Below are 23,307 nucleotides of genomic sequence, written 5' to 3' on the forward strand. Positions count from 1 at the left end.
AATCAAAAAACGAGAGAATCAGATATTCCATTTAAACACGTTGTCTCCCCTTCTGTTTGCTCTGGTACTGGAGCCATTGGCGGTCTGGATAAGGAAAGATCCCATGATACACGGGCTCAAGTGGACGGAGGGATGGGAGGATCGCATCTCCTTGTATGCTGACAACATCTTGCTATATATGGCATCCCCCAGATGATCAATAATTGGACTATTAGATATTTGTTCCTTGTAAGGTTGAGCCTCGGGCTATACTATGAACTGGGCAAGTCAGTTCTTTACATGCTTAGTGGCCAGCCTCCACAGATGCCGCCGGACTGCATGAATCCAGGTTGCGGATGGGGGGGGTTCAAGTATCTTGGAAGGAATATGCTACTTACCAGTATGCATCTGTTCTTGGCATGTAGGGCTGCTGACATTCATATCTGTGCATAGATTGCCGCCTAGTGTTGGGTCCGGATGATTGCATATTGTTGTCCTGGAAGAGTCTTCGAAGTATCATGAGATAGTTGGCTCCTCCCCTGGACTACAGTGCGCATGGGCATCCTCTCCATCCTCAGATTGTTTTTCGCCATTGTGGCAGAGATGGAGTATGATACAGTAAGTGATGTCCATGCTAGAGATTAATTCTGAGTGCTACAGCTGCGACAGGCACCGGGGAGGAGGGCGGGCGATATGAATGTCAGCAGCCCTACATGCCAAGAACAGATGCATACTGGTAAGTAGCATATTCCGTTCGAGGCATGTGGGCTGCTGAATTCACATCTGTGCATAGAATGGATAGCAGTCTCCCCCTTAGCGGTGGTTGCCCGTGCCAGCTGCAGCAGTCTGAAAAAGAGTCTTGAGAACAGCTTGTCCTACAGCTGCTTGGAGTGTACATCTACACAGTAGTGTTTGGTAAATGTATGTATGGTAGACCATGTGGCTGCTCTACATATTTCTTCTAGAGGAATGTTTCCTAGGAAAGCCATGGATGCCCCTAACTTTTGTGTTGAATGCGCTCTTGGGGGAACTGTTAATGTGCGTTTAGCTTTCTGATAACAAATCTGTATGCACTTGACAATCCATCTGGCTACAGCGGATTTGGAAATGGGGTTGCCTTTATGCTGTGGTGATAAGGCAACAAACAGTTGCTTAGTTTTCCTGAAATGTTTTGTCCTGTCTATATAGTACAGGAGAGCTCTCTTAACGTCTAGTGTATGTAGCGCTCTTTCTGCCACTGAATCTGGATTTGGGAAGAACACTGGCAGTTCTATTGTTTGATTGATATGAAACTGGGATACCACCTTTGGCATAAATTTAGGGTTTGTACGTAGCACTACCCTATTTGCGTGAATTTGGATGAATGGCTCCTGAATAGTTAGGGCTTGCAGCTCACTGACTCTTCTAAGTGATGTAATCGCCACTAAAAAAGCCACTTTCCACGTTAGGAATTGTATTTCACACGAGTGTAGAGGTTCAAAAGGTGGTCCCATCAGTCTGGTTAGAACCACGTTCAGGTTCCAGACAGGTGAATGTGGGTGTCTTGGAGGAATCACTCGTTTGAGTCCCTCCATGAAAGCTTTAATAGCAGGTACTCTGAAGAGTGAAAGGTGCTGCCTGTTTTGAAGATAAGCTGCCACCGCAGCTAAATGTATACGTATGGAACTGTAGGCTAGATTGCATCTGTGTAAATGTAACAGATAACATATGATGTTTTGAGTTGATGCATCTAGCGGATTTACGTAATTATTGTTACAATAGATGACAAATCGTTTCCACTTTGCCGCATAGCATGCTCTGGTTGTAGGTCTTCTTGCCTCCTTGATAATATTCATGCAGTCAGGAGGCAAGTTCAGGTAACCAAACTCTATGACTTCAGGAGCCAGATCGCAAGGTTCAACTGTTGCGGATCTGGGTGCTGAATGTCTCCATGGCTCTGCGTTAAAAGACTGGGTGTTAATTGCAGCCTTTGATGAGGCACCACAGAAAGTTCAAGGAACGTGGTGTACCACGGTTGCCTCGCCCACGTTGGAGCAACTAGGATGAGGGTCATTGAGTGTTGTCGTAGTTTGCGTGCCACTAGTGGTATGAGCGGGGCTGGTGGAAAAGCGTACACAAATATGCCTGACCAGTTCATCCATATCGCATTGCCCTGCGACTGCGGGTGTGGAAACCTGGCGGCGAAGCTTTGGCATTTTGCGTTTTCCCTTGTGGCGAACAGGTCCATCTCTGGGTGACCCTACTGCTGGAAGTACGGTTGTAGCACTGAGGGATGTATCTCCCACTCGTGCATCTGGTGGCTGTGTCTGCTGAGCAGATCCGCCATCTGGTTGTCCCTGCCTGGGAGGTGTTCCGCCATGAGGAATATGTTCCTCTGAATGGCCCACTTCCACATGCTTTGCGCTAGATGTGACAACTGTGGAGAGTATGTCTCCCCCTGCTTCTGTATGTAGCACATGGCAGTCATGTTGTCGGTGCGGATCAACACTACTTTGTTGCACAAATGTACTTTGAACGCCTTCATTGCCATAAAGATTGCCATCAGTTCCAGCAGGTTGATGTGCATCCTCTTTTGCTGTGTCGTCCATAGTCCCTGCACTGTGTAATGGAGGACATGCGCTCCCCATCCCAGGAGAGATGCGTCCGTCGTCAGCACTATTTGTGGTACAGGCTCTTGGAACGGTCGTCCCCTGCAAAGGTTTTTTGGGTTCCACCAATGCAGAGAGTTGTATGCGCAACCGGTTACCAACACTAGGTCTTTTAATTGTCCTTGAGCCTGGTTCCACTGCCGTGCTAAGCACTCCTGAAGCGGACGCATGTGTAGTCTCGCGTGAGGGACTATGAAGATGCAGGAGGCCATCATGCCTATCAACTGCATAAACACCCTTGCTGTGAGCGAGTGTTGGGGTCTGAATTTCTGAATCAGTAATTGAATGCTGTTGATTCTTGCTGAGTTTGGCTGCGCCTTTGTTGCCAGAGTGTCTATTGTTGCTCCCAGGTACTGTTGTACGTGGGCGGGTTGAAGATGAGACTTTGGGTAGTTTAATGAGAATCCGAGGCTTTGTAGGAGGTGAATAGTGCAGGACATGTGGCTGGCACATTGCTGGGCTGACTTTGCCTGTATAAGCCAGTCGTCCAGATAGGGGTAGACATGAATATTGTTCCTCCGTAGGTGCGCAGCTACTGTCGCTAGGCACTTGGTAAACACCCTGGGGGCTGTTGTCACCCTGAAAGGCAGGACCTTGAGCTGGTAGTGCTGATTCTGTATGGTAAACCGGAGATATTTCCTGTGTGCTGGATGTATCGGTATGTGGAAATATGCGTCTTTTAGATCTAGTGTTGCAAGGAAATCTCCCTGACTGAGCAATGGTAGAACCTGCTGTAAAGTGAGCATGTGAAAATGTTCTGACAAGATGTATTGGTTTAGGGGCCTGAGGTCCAGTATTGGCCTGAGAGACCCGTCCTTTTTTGGGGATTAAGAAGGACAGCAAGTATACCCCTGCACCCTGTTGCTGTACAGGTACGAGTTCTATGGCCCCTTTTTGCAGCATGCTGATGACTTCTTGCTGCAATAAGTGTATGTGCTCTGCGGACATAGGACGGTGTCTTGGGGGTATGTTGGGTTGAGTGGAGGTTAGCTCTAGACAATAGCCGAACTGGATAAGTTGTCTCACCCACCTGTCTGTGGTAATGCTTTCCCAGACTGGCAGGAACTGTTGTAATCGTCCCCCGACCGGTGTTACATGGTCTGGGGGCAGTGACAAGGCATCACTGTTTAGTATTGGCGGAGGATCTGGTGTTGTTATTCCCTCGTCCTCTGCCTTTGTTGCAGTTGCCACGGTATCCACCTCTATTGTTTTTATTAGAGGTGGTCTGCGTGCTCCCTTTATTGTATGGAGTCTGCTGGGATGCCTGGCCTCGTGCAGCTCCTCTGTTACCGGAGCGACGAAAGGAGCCTCCTCTGAATTGTTGTGACTGCAAGGCACCCATAGACTTGGCTGTCTCTGTGTCCTTTTTAATCTTCTCTAATATTGTGTCCACATCAGGACCAAATAAATAATCAGGGTTCACAGGCTGATTTAATAATGTGGTTTGAATCTCAGGTTTGAACCCAGAGATGCGTAACCAAGCATGTCTCCTGAGCATGACACTTGTATTGATGGCCCTGGCTGCGGTGTCTGCTGCGTCTAGTGCACATTTAATGGATGCGTTAGATATGAGTTTTCCCTCTTGTATCAGTGTTTCTGCTCCCTCCTTGTAGGCATCAGGCAAATGTTGTAGCAGATGCTCTAGTGTGTCATAATGAGCCCTATCATATCTGGCTAATAGGGCTTGTGTATTAGAAATTCACCATATATTAGCTGCTTGAGCAGCCACCCTTTTTCCAGAAGCTTCTAATATCTTAGACTCCTTGTCTGGAGGAGGAGCATTACCAGTGGTTTATGAGTTGGCACGCTTATGAGCATTTGATACCACCAAAGAGTCCAATGGCAGCTGTCCCTTAATATATGTAGGGTCCACAGGTGCCGGTCTGTATTTTCTTTCGATTCTGGGGTTAACAACCCTTGCTTTTGTGGTTTCCTTGAAAATGTCTCCTGCGTGTTTAAGGACACCTTTCAACATTGGTAGGGTAAAAATACCTTCAAGGGGTTTTGTTATTGTACGATTCACATAGAATTTCCAACAATGTTTGAGGTCCTTATATGTATAAGACCAATAGTGCAAAGCAACAATCTCAAATATTCATGCAATTTATATAGGTCACTGCAAGTGATCCAAAATAGAAGAGAGGGAGAAGGTGTGTATGAAAAAAGTTCGTATTTAATACTCCAGGAATAAATTATTTTTAAAAATCACTTTCTCCTATAACATTGTTATATTTCTGTACCCTTTTTAAAAATAATTTAAATTATCTCTGAAGTGGAGAAAGTGTCAAATAGGAAGTCTTCTTCAATTGGGTCTGCATGCATTTCCACATCATGATTGTGTGCTGCCCTTTCTATTAATGCGTTAAACGCAGCTGTATCCTCTGTTGGCGAAGTCTTGACAGGATAAGAAGGAGTGTCAGGAATAGTTTGTGACTCCCCCGGGTCGACAGGGTCCGTCCATGCTTGAGTCGGGTCATCCTGATCCGTGTCCACAGGGTAATTAAATTCTTCATTGTAGTCATACCCCATATCCTCATCATTGCGTGTGGGTGAGCATGTGGAGGTGTCCTGGCCATGGTACCTTACAGTCTCAAAAAGGACAGGTGATGTGGAAGAATCCCTTTTCTTTTTGAGTGGAATTTTATATGTTTCAAGAGGATTTTCTGACCGGATCTTCCTCTGATAAATAGTAAGTCTCCCAGAGTCGGAGTCGATATGTAGCTTCGACTGTTCATCATAGGAGGGCTCTTGGTACACAATGTCCTCTTCTAGAGAATGACTCCTTTTCGCCATTGACACCTTCTTGGACGTTTCGATCCCTGTCTTCGGATCGAGCGCCTTAGGCCGTGCAGTTGGGGGCAGTCCAAATTTTACCGGTGGCATAGTATTTGTAGACTGACTGACCTTCTTTGGTGCTGGCGTCGTCATTGGTCTGACCGACTTTGTCTTTTCTCCAATATGTTTTTGGCCTTGCGTCGACTTAGGCGCCTGTTGCGTTGGAGGCGCGCTCTTCTGCATCGACTCGACGTGGTCCTTCGAGCCGCTCTTGGACTTCGGCTCGAGGCCTTTGACGAACTGTGGCCTGTTGACTCGTTGCTTCGGATCGAGAACCTTCCGAGACTCGAGTCCCTTATTTGTGTCGCTGTCCGTCGACGTCGACCTCGTCGGTTCGACGTGCCTGACTTTAGTTATGGACTTCAGCGTACCGATCGTCGGGTCGACACCCCTAATTTGTGACCCCGCAGGGTCGTCGACACCTTTCTTCTTTGTCGAATCCGATGTATCCGAACTCTTCGATCCGAAGACTGTCTCCAGCAGTTTCGGTTTCGTTCTTGACTCCATGGCTTTCGGTTTCGATTTAACCAGTGACTGGTAATGTTCGACCGATGGCTCGTGTGATATATTCTTAGCCGGGCCGAGACGCGGGGCTATAGAATGTTTGTCATGATCTTGGCTAAGGCCTGTTGGCGATGCCTCGACCTGAGCCCTTGGAAGTCTTTCCGTGTGTGTTTCGGGCCCCGTACTCACTGTTGGGCCTGGTTCATCGCTCGAGTCATCACCGACGGCTCCGATGGCCGATGCGTCGTCCCTTACCTCGACGACGTTTTCATCCTCGACGTTTCCTTCGTCATCTTCATAATAGTTGGAGTCATGCTCCGAACTGGGATCTGACTGCTGTTCTGGATCCTCAGTCTCGACGACCTCATCGTCTTCTTCATCGAAGATATTCACCGGGTCGGGCGCTGGCCTCGTCATCGTCTGCCTCGCTGCGCGTCGAAGTCTAAGCGTCTTCTTTGACCTGAATTGAGTACAAGCTAGGCAGTTGGCCTAATTGTGCTCCGGAGATAGGCACTTGTTGCACACCGGGTGTACATCGATGTGTGGGTACTTAGAATTACAAAGGGGGCATCGTTTGAACGGGCTCCGTTCCATCGACGATCGGGCCTCTGGTGTCGAAAAGGCCACGCGGCTCTCTTAGACGTCCTGCTCGAAAAGAACTGGAACAAGTACTCGGCACCGATCGAAATGACAATACCGACGACCCCGAAGGCCTTTTGGCCTTTAGAAAGTTTCCGAACTTGAGTAAAGAAAGTACATCCGAACCCAATGGCGGAAAAAAACAATCTGGGGACGGAGAGGATGCCCATGCGCACTGTAGTCCAGGGGAGGAGCCACCTATCTCGTGATACTTCGAAGACTCTTCCAGGACAACAATATGCAATCATCCGGACCCAACACTAGGCGTCAATCTATGCACAGATGTGAATTCAGCAGCCCACATGCCTCGAACTATATATTACTCCCGAACCTGCACATTTCATCGAGAAAAACCTTTTGGAGCCTCTGAAAAGACTCCGCCAACGTTAAATATTGGCACTCCCAGCCACGGACGCCCGTGGGCCAAGCCAACCTGTTCAAAATGATGGCACTCCCCAGGTTTCTGCAGAACACTCCATTCTCGGTTCCTCACTCCTACTTCGGTGTCGGTGGAAGGATGGCGGGGGTCAGGTGGTCTGTAGATGAGGGTGCCAGGGAGGGTGGTGTTGGGGTTGTTCTGGACCTCTAAGTGGAATTGTTCCATGGTCGTCCTTGGGTTGTCCGAGTGGGTGGCCTTGACAGAGGGAGTTCTGGTGGACGATAGCAGTGCCTCTTCCTGGTCGGTCAGTTTGGTTCTTGCGGGTGATCTTGTAACCGTCAGGGATGGCGGTGGAGATGTCCAGCCCAGAGCTGGGTTTCGTCCAGGTTTCCGTGAGAAAGGTGATGCCGGGGAAGACGAAGTCGAGGAGGTCCCAGTTGTCTGTGATGTGTTTGTCGAGGGAACGCGTGTTGAGAAGTATGTAGCTGATCTGGTGTGGTGGCTGTTGGTCGACCGGGCGGCGGGAGGAGATAGAGTAAGGAGGTGGGTGAGGGTGCAGCTGCAGTTTTAGCAGGAGAAAGGTCCTTGGGTGTCCTTCGGCGACAGGATGTGGCAGGCGGCATTATTCCTGGTGTTGAGGGCGAGGAGGGTGCTTGTGTCGTATCGGTGGAAGGGTTTAGATCCAGGGTTTGTGGTGCTGGGCATGGTCTAGGCACGGGTGGACGCAGACGGGCTTGCCCTAGGCATGCTTTCTATGCGGCTGCGCAGCTGCCACTATTAAGTAGTGGCTGGGAGGGGGGAAGAAGGAGGTGGGAAACGCAGCACTGGAAGGGGCGGGCTGCGGTGGTCAAACAGGGGCACGGCGCAAAGGATTAGGTGTGTGAGTGGAGAAAATAATCAGAAAGGGTGAAAAATGTGAAAAATAAGAAAAAAAGAGTGCGGAGGCAGAGGAGAAAAAAAATAGAGGCTGAAAGCAAAGAACAGGGGGCAGACTAGGAGCAGAGCAAAGATACTCCCCGCTAATCTACCAGGGATGAGGTGCAGACAGGAGCCTGCGATTGGAGGGCCTTGAACACCAACCAGCAAGGGTCGGTGGACTTGCAGGGGCAGCAGCTACTAGGCAGAACTAAGCAGGGAGGGAAGCAGATCATTGACAACCGTTTCAGACCCTGCTGCTGACTTGGATGGTTGTGTGTTTGGGGGACCACCAGCTTCGAGGTCTCAGGCAGCCAGCCTGCTGGGTGAGCCCTAAGGTCCAGGGCTGGCGCTTCTGGATGCAGGGCACTGCGGGCCTGATTGTAACCTACGGTGAAGAGAGGCTAGGGAGGCAGCACACCTACAGGGCCCTGGGTTCCAGACTTCTAGGCCAAGGGCGCTGCAGGGGTGGCCTTCTCATTGCCTTGCTCTGCTGCCCCTCCTATCTGTTGCTAAGGGCATGTGCCCTGTGACAGACTTTCAAAATCACCACGCTCGGGCCTCTCTAGCGACTCCTCTGCCCACTGGCTGTAAGACCGATCGGAGCAACTGCGGCTGTGGTCACTCGGCAAAGCTTCTCCAGCAATCTACATGCTGCAACCTACACCGGGGACCTCGTGGGGCCGGGGGCAACTATTCCAAAGCCACCTCTGGAGCCGTGGCAGGATCCCATATACTGGGAAAAATCAGGGGGAGAGCAAGGGATAGACCAGGGGGTCCGTCCGGTTCCCCAAATTGATACTAAGCTTAAACAATGTGAACGGACCCACTATGTGTAAGTATTACAATCACTGTGTGTAGTATGAACATGGACCCATTAGGTGTTCTTATAAGACCCCTCACACACCAACCTAGTTGGTGTCATGCTTCATCATTGGGGTCCCAACCGGACAGCCGAGTGCCCCCCGGTTGTGCTACAACTCCTGATTCCAGCAGAGCTGGTGTTGTGCAGATATGTGATGTGAGATAAATTACTGAAGTAAAAAATATCTCTGAGAATCCTTGCCTCAAATTTTAACATTGGCGGCTTAGGATATGGTTAAAAATAATGTGCAGTGCAACTATTTAGGAAATATTACCGATAGTTGACTATGTGTGGCGGTCTACATGTTTCAGCCCGTATAAAAATTGAAATGGCTTTCGTCAGAACCAAGTGAATGATTAATGAGTGGCAAAGGTGAAAGATGCCACGTGAAACCTGTGCGGTACCTACATACGCGCTAAGGTGTGTGGTATAAGTGTCGGCGTACTCACTGACACTTGAAAAATAACCTGTTGGGGGAAAAAAAAAAAGACATGTCAAGACATATAGTTTATCTCAACATGAAATGCTATATTAAAGGCAATATGAATGTGCTGTAGTCAATATCTAGACGACTACTACAGTGATCGATTTGTTGCCCATGCTCGCAGCGACATGCGGAAACTCTTTGCATACTGTGCCTGTGAGGAAATGAGCATAGGCTAATGAATGTGAGCGCGCGAATGTGAGGGTTGTAATAGCGCGGTCTCGAACACGCCAGTGGCTACAACAACAGGGGTGCCTGGCCCACGAGGCCCGTTTAGGATAGTGGTGGCACCCTGTGGAGCCTGTCAGCTGTGCTTGCTGTGGCACAGTGTAGTGTGTGGGGGCCTCTAGGAGGCTGTGCCAAGCGATCCACGGCGCACTGTGCTTAGTGATTACTTATGCCAAAAACATTTTCATGCGATCGTGTGACATTGTGCACCCAGGATCTGTTGTAAAAGTAAAATAGTAACAAAAGTTTAAAAAATGTACATTTGTTATTTAGTCATAGTTACAATATTTAGGGGTATTTGGCAGATAATCGTATCCGGGGGAGGGGGGGGTTCTCTTACGAAGTCCCAATTTAGTCTCGGTGAGTGTCCCGCTGCAAACCTGAATCAGTCCCCCGTAGTCCCAGCTGGTGCTGGGTGCCGCGGGGGAAGCAGCTTTTGTAGAGACAGGCCAAGTCCCGGTACATGCAGGAATGCACAACTGAATCGGGTGTGAATCGGCATTAGACTTGTGCGCATGCACGCGTATGCGTGCAGGTCGTCGCGGGAATAGACTGGATGTCCGATTGTGGACATCCAGTTTGGCGGCAATCGTGGAGTGGGTTTTTTTCAGAGGTTGAAAGTGGACATGAGTGTGTGATCTACAGAGGTGGCTAAAGGTAGTTATTATGGTCTATTGAGGCTATTCCATGGGATATTATCTTGAGGCCTATCTTGTGGGTGGATAAGCGATAGATCCATCTCTGTTCTTTCTGTAATAGTTGGTGTTGTATGTTTGGCATATTTGGATCCAGAGCCTCTATGATGACTCAGCGCATATCTTTTGTCGTATGACCTGCTTCAAGGAAGTGATTGGTCATTTTTGTGGTGTTTTTCCTGCATCTTATGGCACATCGATGTTCGCAGATTCTGGTCTTTACCTTTCTGTTTGTCGTACCAATGTAGGCGAGATTGCAAGGGCACACGATACGGTATATTACATGTGCTGTGTTGCAATTAGTGTGTTGTCGTAGTTCCCATGTCTTGCCTGGTTCTCGGTAGAGATTCTTGGTGGTTTCCGTGTGGTGGCATACACTGCAATTGCCACATGCAAAGTGTCCAGTGACTTTGGGGAGCCCCAAGCATTTAAGACAGTGTTCTCTGGCTTTTGTTGTTGAAGTGGTCGTGTTGATAGTAAGGCATCTTTTATAGATTTAGCTTTTTTGTGAGATAGTAGGGGAGGATCCCAATTGACATTCCCTGTCTTGAGGATTTACCAATGTTTTTTATGATGTGGGAGACCTTGTTAGAAACTGTTGTAAGTTGTGACACGTCAGTGTCGGAGTGGCTTCACATGGTTATTTCTCAATGAGCCCTTTGCAATTTTGGTTTTGAGCTTGTTTCTTGGCTGTCTCAGTGATGTGTTTAGGGTACCCATGGTCCAGTAGTTTGTTACTCAGGTCCTTTGCTTGGTCTTTGAAGTCTGCCACATTACTGCAATTTCTTCGCAGCCGGAGGTACTGGCGGTAAGGGAGATTCATCTGTAGGGACCTGGAATGGAAGCTGGAGAAGTGTAGGAGTGAGTTATGGGCCGTAGGTTTTAGGTGCGTTTTGCTCTTAAGGTAACCATTGTCAGCTTCGATGTCTAGATCTAGGAATGTGATTTTGTGATGATCAAAACTGTGTGTGAATTTCAGCTTCCGGTCAAAGGTATTGAGCCAATGACAGAATGTCATGAGTGACTCAGTGTCTCCTTCGCAGATGTGTAGGATGCCGTCTTATGTACCGTTTGTAGAATTTTATTTCAGGGATCCGTGACACATTGTAAATATGTACTTGGTCTCAAAGTCGTCTACGCAGAGGGCGGCCACACTGGGGGCGAAAACGCTCCCCATGGATGTGCCGTACTTCTGAAGGTAGAGCTGGCCTTCAAATTCGAAAAAGTTTTCTTTTAGCGCCAGCTTGGCGCATTCCAAGATGAAACTTTTGGAGTTCTGGTATTGCCAATCTGTATTATCCAGAGCCGTCTCGAAGACTCGTAGAGTGTAATCTTGCGGGACACTGGTACAGAGGCTCTCTACATCAAGACTCGCCATGAATGAGGTCTCAGGGTCGTAGGCCATGTTGTTGAGTAGCCTAAGGAGATCCTTAGTGTCTTGGAGATAGGTGCTTGTGGACTGAACCATGGGTTGGAGGAAAATGTTGCAGTACTAGGACAGTGGTTCGAATATAGAACCTATGCCTGATACGATTGGGCGCCCCGGTGGGGGTGACTTGCTTTTTTTGTATCTTAGGCACTACGTAAAAGTATGGTATTTTGCCTGTCGTGGTGGTTAGAAATTTGGCTTCACTGGGCGTAATTTGTCCTGTTGTTTCTGCTCCCGCACATCATCTAGCACGATCAGTCCGGTTTTATGCTGGGCTGCTTGACACTACATAACTTGCACACCATATTCACACTTCTTCCCATAGCTGACCTCCAGCTGAGCGCTGTGGCAATCGTGCTTGATGCCACTCAAGCCTTTCTACTTCCAACTTCTGGCTGCATCGGGATAGGCGACCAATTCCTGCGCCATATACAGGCAACCCCTTGCTCATCTTCAAATCAATGGCATGGTCAAATCCCCTTTCTAGTATCCCGGGGCAGTGGGCAGGTTTGCTCACTCTCGTCCATACTCTTCGCCATTGCGACAGATCCCGTGGCAGCCAGGTTGTGGCAGCACCACTCACACTGTGGGCTGGCCTTCATGCCGAAGAGAGGCCTGGTTTACATATATGCAGACAATGTCACCTTGTTTGTCTGCGACCCCAGCACTAACATTGCTCCAATCATCCAGGAAATCATTTATTTCAGCAGACATGCTGGGATTACTATCAAATGGTCAAAATCCATTTAATTTCCACTCACCCCTGGTACGCTGCCTTTTGTTTCTGAATACCCCCACTGTGGGCGATGGAGCCGATCTGCTACCTGGGCGTCTGGCTCAGCAGGGGCACCGACGAACACTGGAGAGCCAACTATGGTAAACTCATTATGTGGCCAGAGGACCGAGTGCCAGTCTGGAAGCAACTGCCGCTGTTCATGGTCGGAAGGATTGCCATAGTCAAAATGTTAGATGTTAGTGCCCCCTAAAGTCTTGTATTTATTCATCAATATCCCATTCCCCCTAATGGCCCTATTCCGCAAGCGTCTTCGGTCTAATTTGCTTTCCCTGAGGAGGACAGGTACCAGCCCCAGGTTGACTGGGCGGTATTGACCCTCGCATTCGAGCACAGTGGTCTTTGTGCCCCTGACATGGATCTTTACCACTACTGTGTGCAAGCACAGTTTGTACACTTCTGGCTACATCCCAATCAGTTTCAGCCTCACACGGCTCCTGAGCCCGATCAAAGACCCCCTGCTGTTGAGCGGTGCCCTTTGGCTACCCCCTAAGGAACCTCAGACTAAGATCGAAACAGTGGCTTGCAAAACATGGTCATGGGACAGGTTAAGATTATGTGCAGGCCTTGAATGTCTGTATGCATCGAATTTACTGTTTGCAGGACATCCTCTGCACCCTGCCCTCACTTAAACGAGTACCTGCCAATGATTACTGCACTTACAACTCAACACCTTTGGTGATGTGTGCCCCGGGGGGGCGGTTCCTAGACCCACATTAACTGTTGGAGGACCTGGCACGCACGTCTTTAGATGTGCTAATTTATCACCAACTGCAACATTTTTCCAGGCTACGCATGCCACCTTCACGGAGGCACCTCAACTTTTCATGCCTTTGAAATGATAATCGCTGACCCATACCAGTACAGGTTGATTACCCGACTTTACGCCACAATGCAGAATAAAGCCCCGATCAGTGTTCCTGCAGTCCGGTCTGGGTAGATTGCTGACGAGGATCCCTCACTTGGTGAAGAATAGTGGCGGTACAGTTCAGACCCATCTTCCCAAATTATAGGATTAGGTTTTTTTGCTTCAAATAAAGGCTTATTCAGTTCAAACAGCTACGTATAGTATACTGTACTCCTGCTCAGTGACATCAAATTGTACTTGTGGATGACCCTGCTGCTTGCGCTGTGCACACTGCACCTTTCCTCCACGTGGCCTTGGAATGCCCTGCTGTGGTACAATTCTTGACCGGAGTCTTTGACTCATTTGAACTGATCGCCAATCATGTTCCCCAATGCTTGTCCTTAGTGGCTCCACTGGGGTATGTGAAGGATATTCCCCGGGGACATGGGAGTTGACCACCATCCTGTTACTGCTGGCTAAGTACAGGGTTGCCATTCACTAGGCAGACACTCAGCTCCTCAGCTAAAACACTAGTTGGGAATGCTACCCATAGCCAGGAACAACTCGAGACATTCTGGAACTTGATGCTGGTGTGATCATGTCAAACGGACATATGGGCCCCGCTGGTTACCTACTTAGTGATGCTGCCAGCCACGACTCCTCTATGTCCAACAGGAGCTCAGTCTAGAACTGATGATGTGAACGTGTGTCCTGAACCGGGACTGCCCCAGCAGCCCCCCTGAACCACCCCATACCCCATAGTGTTACGTCATGCTATCTGTGCCCTGACTGATATGCAATGCTGTGCATAATAAGAACTGTGCTTTTTGTGTGATCGTGTCCCCCTCTTTGTAATTATGAAGCATGTGCAATGTTGTAGTATCAAAAACCTTAATTAAAAAAAGAAAATTGTAAATGCTTTTCATTGTGTCTCCGTAGGACACTTATCTTTGGATCTCACTGTGCTTAATAAAATGAAATAAAAATTGGAAAATTGCGGTTTCATGATGTAACGTTATTGGCATTCAAAGTCAACTGTTATAAACTAGAAAGTATTTATGACAAATGATCTACGCTTTAATTGAAATAAAATATACCAGTTCAGAAAATGCAAACTACTGACTCGTGGTTACATTAATGATTTATTTAAAGGAGTACAACACTTTCATAAGAAAATATTGTTCAAGAGTGTTAAGTCTCAAATAGTTCTAAGAAAAAGGCTAAGTGTTTAATGTCTAGATCAGCAATGGCAATATCAAAACTCATAGGGAATACTCCATCAAGCACCCTTCAACAGTTGGTGAATAATGGGTTAGCACTGTAGTTCTGAAATAATTTCTTTCCTTCAACATATTAAAACATTATAGAAACAGTAAATCGTCAATACATTAAAAACTGAACAACATACCCTATTCACGGTGTTCTTTACTGATGGAACTGGCAGGTGTGGCAGAGAAGTCTGAAAACTGTACAGCATTGGTTTAGGACCTGAGAAAACCTTTACCATCCCCTGCAAGAAAACAAATCACCAAGACAATTATTCAACTGACCCGCTGTTCATTTATGAGGCAAGCAGAACCAATCCTAAGTATATTCATTTTAAAAGGCAGGAAATTGCAGTCTGCTTGACAACTAAGCCAGAGTGTTTTAAATCTTTCATCTAATGACATTACCTCATATTTCAAAAGATGCTTAACTTTTCCCAAGCATATCAGACCCACAAGTAAAAGAACACCTGCTCAGGCTTCCATTCTTTAGAAGAGCAGTTAGGCGCTCGACCAAAGAACAGGAAGAGCCTGCAGGAGAGTCCTGGCAATAGACTTGGTGTCTAAGTGCTCTATAAGGGAGGCATGCTGCCCTACAACCCTTTATTCCAAGTCATCAACCGTCACGCTGGAAGTTAAATGATTAGCTTGAGCAATTACACTTGTGTTTTGAGTGAATAAACAACTTTAGCCAATATGTACCGCTCTGCATTTCCCAAATAGATTATTGGCTGAAAAATGTAAAAAAATTAACTAAAAAAAAAAGCACAAGTGACACATGTTATGACTGCATAAAACAAATACGCGAATGTATGCAACTATTAATATAACTGAACATATTCTTCACTTTGCTCTTAGCGGGGGGGGGGGGGTAGGGGGGGCTAGGTGCGGCTTTGGATGCTGAGGAACTGACAAATTTACTGACTTTGACCTTTCTGGGAAGCTTGCCCAGGAAGGGGAGGAGAGAGAGTATCACGTTTAGGATTCAAAATACTTGGAGGAACAGGAAGAAAAGGAGGCTAAAAAATAAGTAGTGTTAAATATTACCAAACTTTAACTGCTATAGAATTTTACTAAGCCATGTTGATAGCAAACAGAAGAAACTTTGCCACCCTCTATGTCAGAGTTAGGGCGGGACGGGTGCACATAAAGCTTCTGTTGGTTGTGAAATGGCTTAGAACTGGAGTGAAGAAGACAGATTTAGTAGCCGTGTTTGACTGTTAAACCCTTTCGGACTGGGGAGAAATATAAACATAATGCCCAGGATAGAACTGTTAATGTTGGAGTAAGACACCCCAATGTTACAGCAACAAAGAAGTAGGAAGCTCCAGAGATCAGTATATTAAGGACTCAGTTGGACATAAAAACGGCATCTGGATCACAAGTCGGCTGTGCTACCACTGAGTACTTGAGCACCCAAGTAACGCTCTCGAACACTAAGATGCCCTTTCTGTCCTCAACTGGTCCACTGCATCGAATGGGAACACCATTGTTGAACAAGTCAAGCAATAAAGATGAATACCTGGTGAAAGATGGAACGTCATGCATATAACTGTGGACAGAACCAATCTAATCAAATATACTGACTAGAGAGGGATGCTGCAAAGTGTAACAGAGCCTCCAAAGTTACTCGAGTGGCCTTGATAGAAACGTAATCAGAAGCCAATTTCTCAGTGCATCTCATAGCTGCCCTGTAAAAGCAACAATACAGCGCCCACAGAAAGGGAGCAAGGCTACGGCAGGGTCCCTGGAAGATATCACACAAATCAGGGTGCTGATGCAAAACGTTTTCGGAAGTGGCCTTCCATATGAAAATCTGAAAACGTCTACCCAGCGAGCTATGCCTTTGAGAAAGTTCACATTGTAAAATAGACCATTAATAAGCCAATATGTCTCGCCTTTGGGAACTTCTAATATGTTTAGCCATGCAACTGTTGCACCAAGGATATTGTGCTGCATAACTAAATACTTATAGGGTCCCAAAAGCAATCCCTATTTGGCTATGCCAATGCTTGTTTGTATTGTCGTTGTTTATTATAAAATTTAATAAACTAATTTGAACACAATAAATGGAGAGGCCTTCGATTTAGAACGTGGTTCCATGCTTGATTGCATATCAGATATTTTTTTACAGAAATATTGCCTGACATAAATATCATTTTCTTGAAAGATTTGTGTTATTTGAGTCAGGAGAAGTTGCACACATGTTGGAGGGATCATTTATAGGCCCTTTGAGTATTAAATGTTTAATGAAAAACATTATTTACAATACCTCTTGAGGAGATTTCGTTCACTGGACAGAACTGTTTGTAGCTCATAACTGAATACCCAGGTTCTGAGGGACATTGGGTAACCCCATTTAATGAGATAAATATTGTGTCTTAAATATAACTACAAAATATTGTTCCATTGTGTGTAGATTTTCTTTTATTACCTCTAGTGGGGTGATATATTGTAGAGGTATTGCAGGCACAATATTTATGTCACCGATGAAAACAACATTTTGGTACCACTGCCTCCCCACTCCCCAACCCCCCCTTCCCCCCTCCCCGGTGCATGCTGCGGCAATCAGTACACTTTGTTATACATGTTTATGTGTTGTGTAATATCAGAAACAATCCTACTAAAATGTTATCTCCTTATTGCCGTTTTCGAACCCCACAATCACATCAGCGGCAGTCTTGCCAACCCCCTGACACAGGGCCTGCTTGGGGTGAAGTTGGCCCAACTATATTAGCCATTTTACTCCCCTGCGGAAACCTCTGGAGGCGTCTAGAGGAGGCCTCTCTGCACTGTGTGCACTGCACGCCAGTGGCGTAACAAAAGCACCCGCAGCCCCCGTGGTGCAGATTGGGGCTTCACGCAGTATGCATGGGCAGCAGGCCACTTTCCTGTGAGCTCCTTACCAGACCGTCAAGAGCGTGGGGGCCCCCTCCATCTACTTTGCAGGAGGGGGGGGCTCGAGTTGCGTTACCCCACTACTGCATGCGCCCCTTCACTCATACACTCATGAATGTTAAGTGCCTCAAAGCCGTTAGAGGAGGCAAGCGTGGGTCGGGGCTGAAGTGAACCACAGTTTGGAAAGGGTGTGTGGGGGGGTGGAATAATAAGACAATTGAGGTGGGCGGTCACTGTTAGGGCCACCCATGCTGACACCTGGTAAATAATTCTCACTGACAGGGCATATATTCGCTAATAATTGCCCTGTGCCTGGCTGTGACCTCCTGCAGATTACACTGTGCTGTCAAGTCTGCCTTTGTTTAAATTCGCGATTTTCGGATGTAATCAATGCCTTTCCCTGTGTTTTCCTTTTTCGATAAATAGCCAACTTTGAAAGAGGGTTTTCACTTCTAGATTTAGTCCGGGGCTGCAGGCAGGTTTTATTGTGTGCTGTTTCCTCATACGATTTAGCACTTGCACTCCATTTTAACGATGAGCAGGTGTTTCTGAAGACAAGCAAATTCAATTTTAAAGAAACTGAAAACTAAAATAAAGTCTGTATGTGTATTAGGTTTGAAAAGTTAAATATTAACTTGGAAGAAATCTCGGCTCCAGCGACAAACAGACTACAGGCCGGCTGCTGGCAGAAGGTGGACATTGTGCGCCGAAGTTAACAACATGTCTCTTAAATATTTAGCAGACCCGGAGACCGTCTGTTATTGGGTAGCTCTGGTTGTGGGGGGTTGGGAGGCCACTCCCTCTGGCTCTGTTTTCTCTTCCAGGGATCCCTGGATTTCACAGCGCATTCTGGGTGCGTGGTGCGTAGGATGTACTGCGCAAGGTGCCCCCTGCAGGCAGACACAGGTTAATGGGCGCCCAGGGTGAGTAAGGCTCGTCTGCGTGCATCTACGTTGGTGCACTGCAGTTCTGGCACACTTTGGGAGGAAGATACAGGCAGTAAGGGTGTGGACCCTAAAAAAAACAAGACAAATAAAACAAGCACGGCCACGCGGTCATGAAAGTGAAAGCGGAACTGCTTGTTCCCGCAGGCAAAACGCCGTAGGATGTGAGGAATGCTGCTAGCCCTACGCACCCCTGCTCGCTCCAGACAGCAAAACGCTGTGGGAGTGACCAGTAAACAAAGAGGTGGGACATGCACCCACCTTTGGCCAATTGCATGCTTTCATTTTATGAAAGCCACATGCAAAGGCCAATAGGATTTCACAACCAGACGCACAAGCTTTATGATAGCTTTCTCAATGTCTGGAGTAGATTACAAGAGGCCCTCTCCGAGAGCAGTGCATGTGCGCTGCGCTAGGCAAGACCTAAAAACTGCTTTACGACTTTCAGAATGGGGAAGGCTATACATAATAATTAGCATTTCCCCAGCAGGTCCTTAGAGCATGATTGTAATGTTTATGGTGGGAGGCAATCGTCCCCATCTTGTCCACTGAAAGACAGCCAGTTTAACAGATAATCAAGAGCCATCAAAGCCAAAGCGGATAGGACACTGCAGGTTAGCCTAGTCGGACGCGGTACTCAAAAAACATAATGAGGAAAAAGTAGGAGTGGAGGAAAAAGAGGGGCATCCTATTTATACTGAATTTGAGGTTATTTCCTCTGTCAAGGGAGGAGCCTTATTCAGTGTGCAGAGGAGCTTCGTTCCGACTAACAGTCACATGGGAGAAGTGTGCTTTGGGATACATCTCCCCCTCTGAAAAGTTCTCAAGACCTGGCTATTCCAACAATCAGCTTCATAAACTAAAGCCACAACCTCTGTCTAGACCCCAGCGCTGGGATGCCCATGGGTAGCTACACGCTCTTCTAATGCTAATAATAATGTGGTGTGACAAAAGCCTTTCCCACGGACGATGTATCCCCTTGTGTGTTTCTTCTCCTCCCTAGTGGATCTTAGAATCTTCTAGGTCCACTGATACTATATACAACATGTCAAACTGTAACAAAGGTTGGTATTGTGGGGGTGGAGCCTGAAGGGTTAAAGTGGTCCTAGCTCACATCCCTTAAACAATAAACAATAATAAAAAAGTGTGCTGCTCCGAAGACAAACGTATGTCAAAGAAAATCCCTAGAGGTCAGCAAGTAATTTTTTTGCATAATTAATAAAAAATCAGTGAAGTAAATAAATCCTAAGAATGCATAATAGTGCATGGGTAAAGTAAATACAAACATGATGAATAAAACAACTTTGCATCAATTAAAATTACTTTAAAACATTTTTAAAACGCAGACCGGTCTGCTAAAAAAAGCCTATGTGTAAACAATGCAATTATATGAGCCAGATGTACCGTATTATCAGTGTTCCAACTGTCCTTCCGGTGAATGGTCAGTAATTACCCGAGAGAATGGTCCAGAATGTGCAAAGTGCAGAGGCCTGCTGAGAAGAGGATGGTTCACAGTCAGCAGTGTCCTTGAGAAGGGTGATACTGGTGGGCCAAGTTCAGAAAGTGCCAAGTGCAGTGCATTCTTTTAAGATAAACCTCAGTGTTGGTGCAATGTATGGACCTGATTTCAGAGGGACATAGGAGAACGAGGATGCTGGGCTTCAGCTACGGAAACAGGTGCAAGGGGTGCACTGTGCAGGCTGGCTCGGTGCATTTTCTTTTCCACCAGCGCAAAAAATAATTCTAGCCTGCAGTTTAACTCTGGGCTCCTAGGCTTGAAGCAGGCCAGCACTGCCTGTCTCCGGGTGCTAATCCCTCTGTAGTTAAAATGAGCTTTGAGCATCAGGGAGCTTTACCCCAATCAGCTCTTTGCAAATGCATAGCAAGTGTGGTAGGTCCTCTGTTCCTTTGCCGCATGAGCGGCAAGAGGATGAGGTTGACTTCCTCTGCCAAGGTAGAAGATGCAGTGCAGTCAGGAGTATCCCCAGGCGGTGTTTCTGAAATAAATGCCTAGAGGTGGATTTTAGTATAACGTGAAAAAAGGGTGCTTATCTTTACCCTTTTGAGAATTTGTTGTGTTACTGCATATTTACAGGTCACTCAAGGGAAGCATTTTTTATCAGATGCACAACCCTTCAACCACCGAAGGGGCTTGGTTCATCATCAGGCTGCGCTCCTCGCTGGGTGGGCGCTGTAATGCCCGGCACGCCTTTACAAGGCAGCGGTTAGCTAGAGTTCCTTTAATACTCGGGATGCAAAGTATTGCACTGCACTAGACTTGAGCACAGGATTAAAGTGGTAGATTGGAGAAGTTGCCTCGGCCTTCGTTTACTAACACGACAGTACACCCAATACGCTCCTAAGAAGGTTGAGAGTAAATAAACCCTGCCCAACTGGACAACATTGACCACAGCCTAGCACCTACACTGTAACTGCACATTCTAGTTTTCTTCCACTGTTATAGCTTTAACTGCAAATGGCAAGCCATCAAAATCAAGGTCAATGTCCGAACTGGCTCTAACGACCAATGCAGGTACCGGAGCCATGATAACAGTCGTCATGTAAATACAGCAAATGTGACGCAAAAATACAATACAGACGCTTTCAGATAAAGAGGAGGATATTTATTTCTCTGGTGTTTCTCTTTAGTATATGAGATTATATCACTTCATTGACATCAGGTAATAGTTTTAAACATAAACGTTTACACACCTAAAATGCCGACAACGTTGCCATGAACCAAGAGATAACAGTTTGTCATGTGCACCGTAGAGAAGGCCACATTTGTTGCTACATAATTTAGCACCAATATTATGTAGTCAACTATATGTAAGTGACGTTTTATATAGCACACATCCGGAACTGAATTTCTTTAAGGTGGTCTCAGATTTGATAAAACCAACTAAAACGAGACACAGCGAATGAAGTAAAGGTGATTTGTCTTGGATCGCAGGAAAAGGTCAAGTGGGAAAGCCAGGATTTGAACCTATTTATTTTTCCAGTTATATACTGTGCATTTTGGCCACTATATTAATATATCCTTCGATCTTCCTTTCACCACCAAAAGCCAATTATTTGATGACCTAAATATGTAAATGTTCTACAAATACAAGTATCCCGTAAATTGAATCTGACATGAAACGTATAAATATTTCAAAATGTCTTCGATGAAAAAATATGATTCACGGTAATTCAATATGACAAAATATGTATAATGAAAACGCCTTTCTTGAAAAAAGAAGAATTTATGTGCAAAGGGGGGGGGGTGTAAGAGACTATTTTAATGTCAGCATCACTGCCTTTTACTGTTTTAAGAGCATTTACAGTGATTAACAAACCAAAGGCTTTGACTTCCTGCAGGTCTTCAGAGATACCCACGTAAATCGAAGCGTAGCTTGGCTGCAGATAAACAAAGCAGTAAACCACCTTTTCTGATAAATAAAAAATGTTAAATATTAAAAGATGTAGACATTTATAAACCAAGCGAGGGTGTTCAAAGAAATATGTACCTTTGTTTCAATACTATCCAAGGACAATCTTCATTTCCCAGAAATATCCAGTGATTACAATCTAAGAAAAGTTATGTTAATTATGAAAATAAGCCAATAGGTCGGCATTGATTGACAGTCTTTTGGCTTTATGTCAGTGGTTGTCAGCCAGCCTTTTGGCTTTGTCAATGCGTATTTGTGGTATCATGGTTTTTGAAAAACTTCACTGCGGAGGAAACTTATGGCAGTTTTTCTTAATATTAAAAACATTGACTAACAGCAAACATATTTTTGGGTCGCTAAAAAACAAACAATACCATGGTAGTCCCTGGAACTGAATGTAACTATTTTGAGCAGATGTGCTCCTTGAGTAAGAGCAGAGTGCCATCACTCATACTGAAGGCACATAACCAATGAATAAAGAGGGATGACTGATTCCCCTATTACAAAGTATATATACAATCAAACCATTTTAGTAAAGTCACATAAACCTGGCTAACGCCAGAGAGAAACAAAATGAAGCATTCGATGGGCTGCAACATAACGAGGGAAGAAGATAAAGGCAGAAATGCTGTAAATATAAACGGCAAAGACTAGGTCTTGGAAATAATTTTAGAAAACTAAATGAGGCTATCTGCAACAGAAAGCTAACACACAACCTTCTAGAGGATATGTACATAATATCAAATTAAAAAACTGATACAACCGGTGTATGTGAAACAAGGAAAACAGGATACTCGTCACAATTACCCATCAAACGAACACTATGAACGTGTTACAAAAAATAATGCCCACCTCTGTGAACAGTAGCGAAATGTAACACCTTTCCAAGACCGACCCGAGTAACAATAATGTCGATATGTCCAAAATAAAATTTTTGGGAACCAAATGAAGGTAATAAATTAATGTTAAGTGGAACCCAGCAAGAGCTTCAAATGTACTATGCCTGTGCACCATTTCAAAGGTGAAGTTCACTATTACTTCAAACCAGGTAAAAAATTATTTTTGTATTTTTTTTAATTAAAAAAAGTAATTGGAAATAATGTTCTACAATGTAAAAGTTTCATTAAGCTGACGGTTACAAACGCAATTTTCCGAGCAGATTCTGGGCCGCTTATAATTGTCAATCACAACCTGCCATCTGTTGAACTGTGAAGACTTAAATGAGACAGTTTCAAGGCTTTGCCTCTGTTTGTTTGTTCTTGTGTGCTTTAACTATTGTGGCATTTTTCATTTGTATTTTGTATTTCTTTAACCTGGTTCCCCTCTTTTTCCCTGTTTTGCCCCCGTCTCTTCCCTCCCCGCTCCCCGCTTCCCGCCACCGCCGCTAAACCCCGCCCCTTTTTTCATTCTGTACCCTCCCCGCTCCCGCCTCCCAGCTGCTCCGCCCTCCCTCGCACTTCGCCATATATGGCGACCGTGCGAACGCGCAGCGGTGACGCGCAGCGGGCGCGCCGATTGTGCGCCAAAGG

General features: G+C 46.1%; 1 protein-coding gene across 5 annotated transcripts in view; it reads right to left on the reverse strand.

Annotated features, from left to right (window-relative positions):
- CPT1A (carnitine palmitoyltransferase 1A) overlaps positions 1 to 23,307 on the reverse strand; it is a 429,645-nt gene that overhangs the window by 282,529 nt on the left and 123,809 nt on the right. For all 5 annotated transcript variants that reach the window (XR_013608860.1, XM_078682885.1, XM_078682883.1 and 2 more), the window contains exon 5: positions 14,649 to 14,750. Coding sequence is in view for 4 of the 5 variants with exons in the window: in XM_078682885.1 (XP_078539011.1) it covers positions 14,649 to 14,750 (102 nt within the window). In the remaining variant the exon portion in view is untranslated. The remainder of the gene's footprint in view (positions 1 to 14,648; positions 14,751 to 23,307) is intronic.

The sequence above is a fragment of the Lissotriton helveticus genome, chromosome 3_1, assembly GCF_964261635.1.
Source record: "Lissotriton helveticus chromosome 3_1, aLisHel1.1, whole genome shotgun sequence".
In the NCBI taxonomy this organism is placed as follows: Eukaryota; Metazoa; Chordata; class Amphibia; order Caudata; family Salamandridae; genus Lissotriton; species Lissotriton helveticus.